General features: G+C 31.5%; 1 protein-coding gene across 1 annotated transcript; it reads right to left on the reverse strand.

Moving 5' to 3' along the window:
* Window positions 1–3,229: 3,229 nt before the first annotated feature.
* On the reverse strand, window positions 3,230–4,982 carry LOC145609047 (uncharacterized). Its single transcript, XM_081664618.1, has 3 exons — window positions 4,256–4,982; window positions 4,061–4,174; window positions 3,230–3,939 (listed from the first exon to the last, which is right to left on the reverse strand). Exons 1-3 carry the CDS (start codon window positions 4,789–4,791, stop codon window positions 3,411–3,413), a joined length of 1,179 nt encoding a protein of 392 aa, XP_081520744.1. The 5' UTR covers window positions 4,792–4,982; the 3' UTR covers window positions 3,230–3,410.
* Between the last annotated feature and the right edge of the window lie 8,006 nt (window positions 4,983–12,988).

Consider the following 12,988-nt stretch of genomic DNA (forward strand, 5'->3'; position numbering starts at 1 on the left):
CATTTTTCTATGTTACACACCAGATGTTGTTGGTTGTTTAAGAGATTATTGAAAATGGGTATAGATCGTCTAAGATGAAGGAAGAGAATGGATCAATTTCAAAATCAATTAACAATAAGAAGAATATTAATTTCAAGTGTTCGATAAAAAGTCATTTCCTTTCTCTACTTTTTTCCTTTAACTTGATTATACGAAGTATGTACACAATTACACATCATAAGGTTCGTAATTGTATAAAGGTAAATTTATTTAGAAGTTTGTGATTCATTTCACAGAATTTAATTTGCTTGTTCGTTGCCAATTAAAACAGGCCCACGGCCCATTAGATAAATAGGAAAGATTCTGAAAGAAAGCCCAGACCTTTTAATTTCATTACAGTAGCCCAGTTGCTTCACTTGTCTATAGCGCCTTAGAGCAAGATACAGAAAATACTCCGTACAAAGTATATACAAAGTATAATTGAATGGCTTATAAATACAAAGGAAAAAAAATTACGAAGTATATCATCATAATTATTAAGTACTCCATAGTCCGTACAATTGTATGGAGTACTACGTATAAGATAATTAAATTAACTAACAGTTATCCAACTAGTTGTTACATACTCTCTGTTAAGTCATTTTCTCATGGTATAATGGAGAGAGTATAGTATATGCATAGACTACGAGTCTAGAGTTATTTGTCGTGACTCGAACAAAAATACTAAATACACCAACATGGCTACATATTCCATAAGTAGCATTGTACAAAAAAAGGAATCCCCGTGCATGGGACAATATCACCATCTTCGATATTCTTTTCCATGCATAGGTCAATTTGCATAATGTTCCAAGAATAGTACTACGTAAAAGCCTCTTTCCACTTCCCATAAGTGCATATAATATGCTCTTGCCCTTTATCTAGGACCATAAATATGTGAACTACATACATACTGTCATTCATTACTAGATTCATACTATCTATCTTTCTAGTTCGATTTAATTTTTATATCCTGATGATTTTACATTTTCATGGACTCGATCATGGTCAGAAATTATTTGCAGATGAGAATATATATCATTTCTTAAAGTGGAGTTGATCGTTATTGATGATTCTAATTAGTTTTAAGCTATTAGGAGTATATTTTTAATAAGAGGAGATAGGAATATTTATTTAATTTGATAGTGATTTCAATTAAACATATTTATTGCTGTAACCAAATTAAGATAGGAAAATGGATTGAACAAGGTATCACGCAACCATGTAACTAGATTCCAATTATAGCATAAAATTGGCTAGCTTCAATTTATGACATAGCAAATTCGCTCATTTTATCTTTTGATAGGCATGAGTAGAAATATCGCATAGGTTATTAGTAAAAACCAACCCAATGCTAGATTATGCGCGTATTTTGTGCCAATAGATGTGTGAAATTTATATGTAATGTGAAGTACGTACTTTTTTCGTCTTTAATAACTCATGAGATGAGTTGAGTTTGATCTAGACGAGTCAAATGAGTTTTTAAGATTGAGTTTACAAAGCTAATAAGTAACAATAAAAGTCATCGCATGTAAATATTCATAAATCTATTATTTTGAATAACATCGTGAACTTATTTATATTGTAGACTAGATATATTATATATAGACATATAAGAGAGATCAGAACAACCCTTTTACTAAAAAATGCAGTAATAATACTTAACGGATTATTTTACAAAATCAAATTGAACAATTAAATTAAAGACAAAAAAAATATCTACATGACTAATGTATGATTAAGATTAAATAAAAAAAATTAATTAGATTTAATCCAGTTGGTGGTAGAAGACATATAAGACACGACAGCACGACCAAGACACTAACTAGCTTAGTTTGCCTCATAAATCATAATGAATAATGTAAATTTTACCATAACCTATGACAATCATATGTTGTCAGTTAATCTGATTTCATATAAGTATATAATTCGGAGTATTATACAATGTTCTTAATATAATACAACTAGTATAAAATAAATTATGTTTTCTTGTCATATTGTTGCTAATTATGTTCAATTGTCTGTATAATAATAATAGAACCTAAAGAATTTAAGTGAACAACAATGCAAATGGCAAAAATTAATTCGTAGTATATATGTATTTTGGAAGCATTGGTCTTTAATTTGTTGGGTCATGCACAGTTGCATTGAGACATTATACAAGTACTTCACAACTATGAATTATTTGAGACTAATCTATACTAATTTGACTGGTCCTTAATTGCGTTTTTCATTTTACAAGTTGTGAAAAGAGTTGCATTGTGATACAATCATTACGTTTATGCAAAAGTTTACAGTGATTACATTTAATTTTTCATATAGCTAGTACATCAAATTAGATGATATTCATGATATCAATAAATTGCAAAAAAAAAATTCACCATGATGGTCCTATTGTGGAAATAATGAATCAAATTAAGTAGAAGATCACTAAAGGATTATAGTTATTATGTAGGAATAGAGATATATATAAAGGGGAAAAAATGATTGTTGCACTTGAATTTTAATCCATCTAATTCTTTTAAAACTCTGTCGGATGCAAACACATTACTCATATGAAAAATTTACAAATCACATAACGTGAAAGGAAACTAAAGCTACAACCCAATCCCCATATAAAGCAATAAGAACATTTTTTTTTTTTAAAAAAAAAAAAAAAAAGGTTTAATTTACCACTATTAGATATCCTATAACTTAGAAATTAAACTACTATTATGCACGTCATCTTGTAAACCTAAAAAATAAAAAGTTTCGATAAAAGATTATAAGATAGACGCCCATTTTAAGAAACACCCAACTATTTCCTCTAGTTACTTTTCCGGTCTTCCCCACGTCTCACTCACTCTTTAGAGACTATTGCTACAATCAACTATAGCATATCTAAGAAAAGAAACCTTGAGGCCTAATTAACCCATTATCCCAAATGTTCTGTGAGTTCTGTCCCATATTACTCGCCGGCTGATGCGCCCCAACATCGTACCCAAACCCGTTTTCCTCCATTCGGACCCCCATTGTCACATTCGGGTCACATCCCCGATTATACCCAACATTATTCTCATTGTAGTACGAGTAGACCTGGTTATTGGGCGGGTCGGGTCAGGGTCGGTGCGGGTCGGTTGCGGGTCAGGGTCAAAGAGGGTCACATTTTATAGGGTCAATATAGGGTCGGGCCAATACGGGTCGCGGGCCGATAATGGGCGGGCCTACAAAATATCAATTAAAATAAATATTGGACAAAGCCATTATTAAATACATATGAATACAAATTAATCTATATAATTATTTTTACATTATGTATTTTCTTTATCAACTAAATTTGAAAAATATGTTGGCCCTATATTGACCCTACCCAATAAGGCCCTGTCCATTAATAGCCCTGTCCATTAAAACCCCTATAAGCTTGGCCCTGACCCTATTATCATTGGGCTACCCTGTCCAATAACCACCTCTAAGTACGAGTAATAATTATTAGTACTACCAGTACAATTTCCTCCCTTACTTAGCTCATCCATACCCGTACCCGATAAAAGATCCGAATACGTCATCGAATTCATTGGCATAGTCAGAATCTCATGATCATTGTAATTGTAAGAACCTTCATAGGCTTCATTCATTTCACCACTACTAAAGCTATCATCACCAGCAACATGCTCAATCTCTATCACCTCATTACCAACCGGCCCAGGCCCGTACCCTGATTCGAGCACAGTATTGGTGGGAGACTCTTCTAACTCGGGTGGTGGGATCGGTTCAGACCTGGCTGCGATCCTGACCCGGGGCCTAGTGGTGTTATGGATGGATGGACAAGGATGATGATGGCGGTTAGTGTATGTAACGATGTAGAAATTCGGGTCTATGGGACTCCGCTCCACTTGCTTCCTTGCACTACATCCTTTGATGCTGCTACACCTGTAATAGTTCCTGCAGGATTACAACAACCTCCCATTAAATACTCCGTAATATAATTTCAGTATCGTTCAAATTTAGTTGTCACATTATTAATGGTTCGCAAAATTAAAAACAGACGAAAAGTAACTTTTACCTAGGATAAGGAGAACCTTTGATGGGCTTCTGTCCGTACTTACGCCATGCCCATTTATCGCTACTTGACAACTCCTCCATAGTCAGCCTCACCATCCTTCTATCCTCAAATTTCCTGAAAAAAAATAAAACAAAGTCTTAAATCATTTATTCTTTATTTTTTTTCTTTCCAAAAAAAAAAAAAAAATGGTGTTACTTTTTTTTATAGTTACATGGACGACCGCCACAAAGAACAGTAGAGGGACTCTGATTCGGAATGATATGAAATCTCCTCGGATTAAGATGTTGTCGCGAGGTTTCCTCGACGAACAGATTACTTGACGTCCCACCAGCTCCGACCACGGGTTCAGCCTTGACACTACTTACAACAGGAGGTTGAGGGACCAAAAAAGGCCTGCACAATTTTTTTAGTTCGTCCTCTAAAGCGCTGACCTCATCAGCAGCAGGAGCAGACGTTTCTGCTCCTGCTGCTAATGGTAACAAAAAACCTATTGAGTTATTCATCAACACAAATTGGTCATCATTAAAAAATGGCTCTGGAGGATCATTATGATCCAACTCGACATAATCGAGTGCTGTGGTGTTGGTGTTGGTGGTGGTTATCGTTGTCGTTAGATAATTACCATCAGCCGCAACTTGCGCTGCTCTAAGTTTAGCTTTTCTAGAACTTTCCTTTACAACGGCTAATAGAGACCAACTATCATTGATCTCCCCTTCTCCCATCACAACCATAGAAAACTTCTAAATTAATTTGTTTGTAAAACAAAAAAAAATGACACTTTTTTTTAAGGGTGACAATAACAAAAAATAATTTAATTTTTTTTAAAAAGCACTGACTTTTGAGGAGAAAAAAAAATATATATATATATATATATATTTAGAAGGAGGTTTGGTGGGGGACTAAGGGATGATGAAAGCAGAAAGACTAGAAGAAGACTAGGTAGGATATGACAAAGGAAGTGAAAAATGTAGAATTATTTATAGTGAAGAAAAAAAAAAGGTAAGATTTAAGGTATAGCCTTTGTTTGGAGAGGGAAACTAGTGGTTTTGTAACAAAATATACTGCTTTTTGGGGTTGCTTTTTCTCTAATTTTGTCTATTTCTTTGGCTACTCACGCATTTCTTGTACTAATGCTTGCACGGTTGCTCCCACATTTATTTTGCTCTATGCATGTACTTCATAATACAAGGAAAATGTACCGTTGAGCTAGGGCTAACCGACTACATAACTACATAAGGCTAATGGCATCATCCATGAGATCATCGATGGGATTGGAGGCTTGAATGAGGGTTTAAGAGGGTGAGTGTAGAGCCCTTGTTTAATGAATCACCAAAAGTTTTAAAATGATAGTTTCCAAAGATTTGCAAGACAGCAAGACCTAAGGCCTGTTTTGATTGACTTAACTGAACTAAACTTATTGAAGCTGAAATGAACTACACTTAATTGAACTGATCAACTGAATATTTTATGAGAGGAGGAAATTAAGAACTGAACTGAACTTATTGGAACTAAATGATAAAAAACTGAACTTAATCTGAAGAGAACATGCCCTTAAAGAATTTATTCATAACCTTCTTATAAGAAGATTTAATTACAAACATGGAACATCAATATTAAACATTGGGAGTAATAAAGAATTAAAGATGATTAATGTGTAAATTTATTTTAAATTCCTAACAAGGCGCGCATATATTTTTTGTGTATTACTTCATAGTTTTAAACATTTAAACCATTAGGATCATCTTTTGCATTATTAAATTTCTTGAATTTACTAAAGGGTAGTATTTTCAAAATTTTAAAGATATCTATGGTAATAAAAATTTGTACGTGAATACCACCTAATATAATACTGTACGTGACAAGTCATATGATATACATCGTACTTCTTATACAAGATAGAAAGTCATAATAAAAGAAAATTAATAAATAAATAAGTATTTATGTTAGTTTTTTTTTTTGAAAAAAGTATTTATGTTAGTCTTTGTGTTTAAATTTAATTCTAAATGTATAACCTACAAAAATATATCATGTATAGTAAATTGGCTAGAATGAAAGAGACAGGGGTAAAGGTAAAGTTTTGATCCTTAACTTTTTGTTAGACAAGATATATATTCTTAGGCAACGCGCACACCATGAGCTCGGTATATTGAGCATGTAGGAGAATGGACCATTGTTTTGACAAGCTCATTAGCTTGTTTGAATTGATTTAACCCTACATGGACTTATCCCTCAAGTAATTATATCATTTATAAATTATAATATGGATATAACATTATAACTATAGTAAAAGTATAAGATTTATAAATGAATTATTTGGTGTGTGAGGTGATTTTTGTGGTAATCCACACACTTTCCTTTTGAGCTATGTGTATTATTATTACTCAAATGTTTCCATATTTTTGATTTTTGAGGGTATTCTTTATTGCCTCGGAATTAATTTAAGCTGCCTACATTAAGATTTAAAATTGACAATCTGCTCATCGAAACCTAAGATAATAAGTGTGCAGTACAAATGTACGAAATAACAAAATTATTGCTTGGATTCTTGCCAAATGGTTGTTATTAGCCCTAATTTAGAATAGCATTTTAGTTCAAAAGGAAATAGTTGTTGTTATCAAGATATGTAGCGTTAAAAAAAATTGTTAAAAAGATATATTGACGTTCCTTGTTCCCTTCCATGCAACTTGGCAAAAGATTTAATGAAAACTAAAAAAAATCGTAACTGAATAAGCTAAGTGACACGTAAATTAAATTTCATGGATGGTGTCTATGTAAAAGATCGAGCAGTAACGACAAATTATACGCTAGATTCGAGTAAAGATAATGATTTAAGGTCAAAAGTTTGTTGCAAGTATATATATTTGCGTCAATTCGGCAACCGATCAGCTTTGAAACCTGATATCTAATAAGATTTCAATTGACAACAATTGCATGACCAGATTCTTGCTAAATTATTGTTGTTATTTACCCTAATTATGCGGTTTAGTCATGAAAAGAAAATATAGTTGCTTTTATCAAGATACATGTGTAACGTAAAAAAAAAAAAAAAAAAAAAAATTAGTCAAAAAGATCGTTTTAATTTGTTCCTTGTTCCCCTTCAACTTTTGACAAAAGAGATTGATAAAACCATAACCGTCATAATAAGTGACACATAGAAAACTTTTCATGTGATGGCGTATAAAAGACCGAGTCATGACAAAAAGATTATTCAAGCAACGACAAAGATTTGAGCTCAAAAATTTGTTACGATACTTACTATATATATATATATATTCGCGTCAACTTAATATGACAATCTTGTTGTCATACAGAATTAGTCAAAATATATATATGACACGAGATATGCATTAATCAACGTCAAATTTTCTTTCTTACTTGTGATGATAAATTTAAAAGTAAAAAGATAAACATAAAACGAACCAAATTAAAAATAGAACGATAATCCCTATACTCACCAACCCTAATTGCATTTTATTCCTTTATTTTTAACGGTCTCAGTTAATTATGATACATTTATATATATGTATAATGCTACTATATGTTTAGTTACATTTCACTATAACAGTAAGAATTAAATCGAATGTTGATAAATGTAAAATATATATGCATGTTAAGATAAGTCTAACAAGTTCACACGTGATATTAGTTTTTTATATTAACCGATGAAAATTTTAGGTTGAAGTTGATGAACTTTAACCCTCAAAATAGCGCATGGGTCGATGAGGCAAATAACTAGGGACCAAGGGAGTTGATTTGAAATGCTTTTTACTAGACTTTACAGTATTCTTTTTATATTTATTAATATACTTGTAAAATTTTGATTTTTCATACTTGTCAAAACTCAACTTTTGACAATTATTATCTTTAAATATATAATGAAAAAACAGATATCATGAGAATCGGAGCCGAGCCAGGAATAGCCGTTAGTGGACACCCACTACTTTTCACCGGCCGTCCAGCTTCAGATCGAAGTCCTGATTCACCAATCTCCAAATGCATTGAGCCTAACATTTTTTCTTTTTTTGACGGGAGAGCCTAACAATTGATGAAATAATGATTCACAAATTAGTAATAAAATGAGTTAATAAAATACAATTAGTATAAAATAACAAATTGTTGCGTGTATAAAGAAACAGCAAAACATATGTACGTTCCATCTTGTCAAAAAAAAAAAAGGAAAAACACATGTTCCATCCGATGACAGTACATTGTACTACACTTTTTTTTTTTTTTTTTTTTTGAGGGAATACATTGTACTACACTTCGTATAACATAAGATATTAGATAAAGATTAAACTAAATAAATATATAAAAATAAAAAAATAAAAACGTCCGCAAAAATGGAAGGAAGGTAAGGATCATCCTGAAAAGCAGTAAGGCAATAAGTAGAGCCGTTAATCAGCAATGAAGTTATGACATGAAATGGTTTTGCATGAAGGGCACATAGCGTGAAGCTAAGCAAAATTCCAAATTATAACATTATTTATAACAAACGATCTTTAATTCTAAAATTCTGTATTATTAATGGGTTGATCAAAATATCAAAGCATGCATTTTTTTATGCAAGTTTGGTAAAGATCCTTTAGGGATAAAGTTGTTCAATTGTACTGGCTTTTTGTAATAACTTTATTATTGGATTCAAATAACTGATTAGCCAAGCTAAGCTAGTACAAATCTCGTGATTTTTCTTTAATTTTCACTCTCCTCAAGTATTTCATTTGAATTTGCTAATGGCCAACTTGGGTCTTAGTTGTATGTGTAACAACTAACAAACTCACATCAACAACAAGTAAAGTTTTTTTCACATTGAACAAGTGTAAAAGTGAGGGAGGGAGATTACCGAGGTGTGTATCCAACATAGAAGAAAGTAAAAAATAAATTGTGTCTACTTTATAAGATGAAAAAACTACTCTTGTTTTTATATGGTTTTAAGGTGAGATCTTTTTGAACTAGCTTATAAAGTAGACTCTCTCGCTTGTGACGAGTGCGGCCTAAACCTTTTTATCAGTCAATACACTCTATTTGTCGCATTTGAGGGTGCAATGTGACACATACACTTAATTAAATTAAATGCTTTTTTGATACTAAATGTAACTCTTCTTTCATAATGTTTTATATTTCTCGATAAAATACGAAAAATCTAAAATAGAAGGCACAATATATATATATATATATATATATATATATATATATATATATATATATATATATATATATATATATATTTCTGAGAATTGAAATTAACAAAAGACGAGCTACTCCATAATACGAGTACATAATTACTCTTTGATCGAGGAAGTGTTACTAATAAGTAAGTCTGCACTACATTATACTCGTATACAAGCATATACTTATATTCAATACATTCTCTTGATTTTAGCAATTAGCACTAATTGATTAAATGCAAAGAAAAGACATCAAATTGACATACGAATAACGAATTAAAAAGAATAACTTTTTATTAGGCTAAGCTAAGCTAGCTAACAAGTAACAACACTTAGTAGAATTACTAGCTAAACTAGCATTATAATAAGCTTTTATATAGGTTTAGGACACATGTACAAATATAAAACTATACTTCTTGGACCAAAGTTCGCATTCTCATGATTATTCAAAGGCTTCGACAAGTCCACGACTCACATAACCACCCATAAAAAGAACAATTTAAAAAGCTTATTGCTTATGATTTTTAGTGCTGATTATGGTACTTCATATCTTGAGAAAGGTCAAACTTCGTCCTTTTTTTTCCCCGTTGCGCATATTGTAGAAGGATAAGCTTGTGTAAAGCTAACTTAAATATTTGTTTTTTGAGATAAAAGGATATAGGCAAGTATGTGACATATTTCACTATTTGTCAAGAAAGTCACATATATAGTATAAAATTAAAGATAAAGTCATTCTAATATCACGGTAAGTTATTGTGAGATTGTCTCAAATAAAATTTTATTTAGATCTTTTTAATTTATCTCGATAGTTATGTAATACTACGTCATCTGCAAAACTTTGTCTAATGATTACTTATGTTAGACATTGATCTAATGCTTTTCTTTGCCAAATTAGGTTTAAACAAAAGTAGTGTTTTAGGAAGTATATAGAAGCAATATGGTTCTATATAATAAGCTGATATTTTGACTAAATAAATGGTTACTGATTTGGAAAAGAAGTGATAATGTGTAATTGTCATTTTCATACTGGATCACAAAAGTATATATAATCTAGACTTTGTTGAGGAGAATTAGTCAAAATTACTTCAACCTTTATAGGATCACTAAGACATTAGAGCCTAACTAAGGCCCTAAGGGACAGGGGCAAACTAAGGGGTGTGGTCCATCCCCTTGGGCTATATTTATCCTCAAATTATACATTTATGAATAAAAATAATGCTTTTATTAGGGAAATTGATAATTCTATAAAAAGCATATTAATTTATAGTGGGTTTCATATCATGTCTCTTCTAATAAATTTTGCTCTTAATTAACAATCTTTGAGCCAACCACCCCTTATTTGTACCAAGCATATCACACATGTGAGTTGTCGCATATTGCCGGCAAAGTATTAAGTTGAGTAAAATTCTCTTTACAAACTCATTGTCGCCCTAAAAATAAATGTCTAAGACATAAGTCCCGATATCAAGTTCAAAATATGATTAAATATAATTTCACAATTGAAAAAACGGCTCTTCTCTAATTTAAAAAAACCTCTAACTCATACCATACCATACCATGCAAATTGATTGTTGAGGAAGGCAAGCATGATAAGTACGAGAGAATTAATTAGAAGCATGAAATGAGCCATATATTGACCTTTTATTTTTTAAAAAGCAAAGAAAAACAAAAAAAAAAAAAAAAAGATAAAAATCATTCGAAGAAAGTGATAGAAAAAGGCATGATACAGAGACCTACAACTACATTCAATTAAAGTAAATAATTTTATGCTTCAATAAATTGAGAATATATCAAATATGCTTCAATAATAAATTTAAGGCAAGGGACCACCACTAGCTAAGCTAAGCTAGCTAGCTTTCTCTGATGTTAACTTCCTCTCCTGCCCATTTGCTAAAGAAAATTAATCACATAAAAACTATATAATAGTATAAAGTTGGGGAGAATCAGAATTTTAATTTATTGGTAGTCAATTTGATCATCTCGTGTCCATTTTTCTTTTTTTCTTATAACAGGTTGGTAAAAAAGACATTGGTCAAACCTATTTTATACCAATATTAGGATTAGGCTTCGAATAGATTTTTTTAGAATCACTTTGTCTGCTTGTATACAAATAATATAAGTATATCATACATAACATAACAGGCTTAATCACTTCAAAATATCTGTAATAAATTACCTTTTTTCGAATTTGATTTTTATGTGATTTGGAGTGACTACACTTATATCACCATTCACAGATCCATTGTTATTAATCTATTTTTATCTAATGATTTTATTAACTAATAAGCAAGTCAACAACTAACGACAACATGTCCAAGAGTCAGCAACAAGTCAACAACCTCAAAGATTCAAGTTTTGTGGATCTTCCATATGAGCCTCCTCTCTTGTGCTTCCTTTGTTTTATAATTTGTTGTACCAGTTGAATTTTCGATCTCATATACTAATACACAACTTTAATCCCAGTTACAATATATATTTTGTAGATATTAACAAATCAAATTCATGCTAATACTTTACGTAATAACATTATTTGTACATATTATGAAACCGGAAAAAATTTTGAGTATAGTTTAAGTAAGTCATCTAAGGGGCCTGTTCTAATTAACTGAATTGAGCTGAACTGAACTGAACTGAATTGAACTTATTGGAGCTGAACTGAACTGTACAGAATATTTTATGAGAGAAGAAAATTAAAATAAGAACTGAAATGTAAATAAGCTGAAGATAACAGGCTCTAAGTTAAGATCAAAATAGCAGTAAAAATAGAGGAATGTTAACATGATAAACAATTGTGGCCATTATAATCCTGACCATAAATACAATGATAGAAGATAACGCACTATATACGTACCACTATAACAAAGGCCCTGATGATTGAGTAATAGATTGTTACGAGTACCATTTGTGATTCTGCCTAAGTGCCTAACTATCATAGGATTCATAGGTAAGATGCTACCAATAAGCTTTTTTTCCTCCTCTTTGCAACTCACAAAAGTTCCGAGGACTCCCAACACTTCTTTTACTGACTTTTGAGCATAAGTAAACGCTCACTTCCATTAGCTCATAGCTTGACATACCTCACAAAAGTCAACTCCTCTACTACTAATTAAGTTAGTGTAACTATATATACACTTCTAGTTCGTTCCTTCAATTACCTCAACATACTTCAATGTTACAAGAATAAGGTTTTTAAGTTCATTTAAGAGGTATCGAGTATGAATTATAACACTATACTAACAAAATATACACACGTACTAGTATAAAACTTAGATAAAATCAGATAAGACATCTTGATCACTTGACGTGCTATAGTATATAATTTTCTTGTATGAGTGGATGAGAATGTTTAGTTACATGTTTTGTCAATCTCACTCAAATCATCTTTATTCACATTGGTGATCCTTGATTAAAAAGAACATAGAATGTCGCTCTTTTGTGTCACTATCATTAGTACACAAGATAAGCTTGGTACTTAATGGATTTGACTCATTGCTTTATGACTTATGAGTTATAAACTCCGCATATGAAGAGCTTTATTGGGCCCATTTTAAGATAGTATAGGATGACAAGATTGATACTAATAACTGGGCCTGTGGGCCCCCAATTCTTTCAAGTCTCATTAACAGTAAATTATTGGGTGCACACCATATACTCTCAGATGTATGTGTGACAACCATTTTACAAGACTGGACATGAGGGCATTCTTTTTCCCTCCTTTGATTACTGCTATAGTTATACTTTGTAGGGCGTTTGGTAGCTACCA

This window comes from Chenopodium album, chromosome 23 (assembly GCF_948465745.1).
Source record: "Chenopodium album chromosome 23, dcCheAlbu1.1, whole genome shotgun sequence".
NCBI lineage: Eukaryota > Viridiplantae > Streptophyta > Magnoliopsida > Caryophyllales > Amaranthaceae > Chenopodium > Chenopodium album.

Excerpts from the sequence above, each read along its gene's own strand:
- LOC145609047 (XM_081664618.1), bottom strand. The coding sequence starts at position 4,791 with ATGGTTGTGATGGGAGAAGGGGAGATCAATGATAGTTGGTCTCTATTA. Across the intron at positions 4,175-4,255 it reads CCATGTAACTATAAAAAAAA|GAAATTTGAGGATAGAAGGA; the intron begins GTAACACCATTT and ends ATTTTTTTTCAG. Across the intron at positions 3,940-4,060 it reads AAAGGTTCTCCTTATCCTAG|GAACTATTACAGGTGTAGCA; the intron begins GTAAAAGTTACT and ends GTAATCCTGCAG.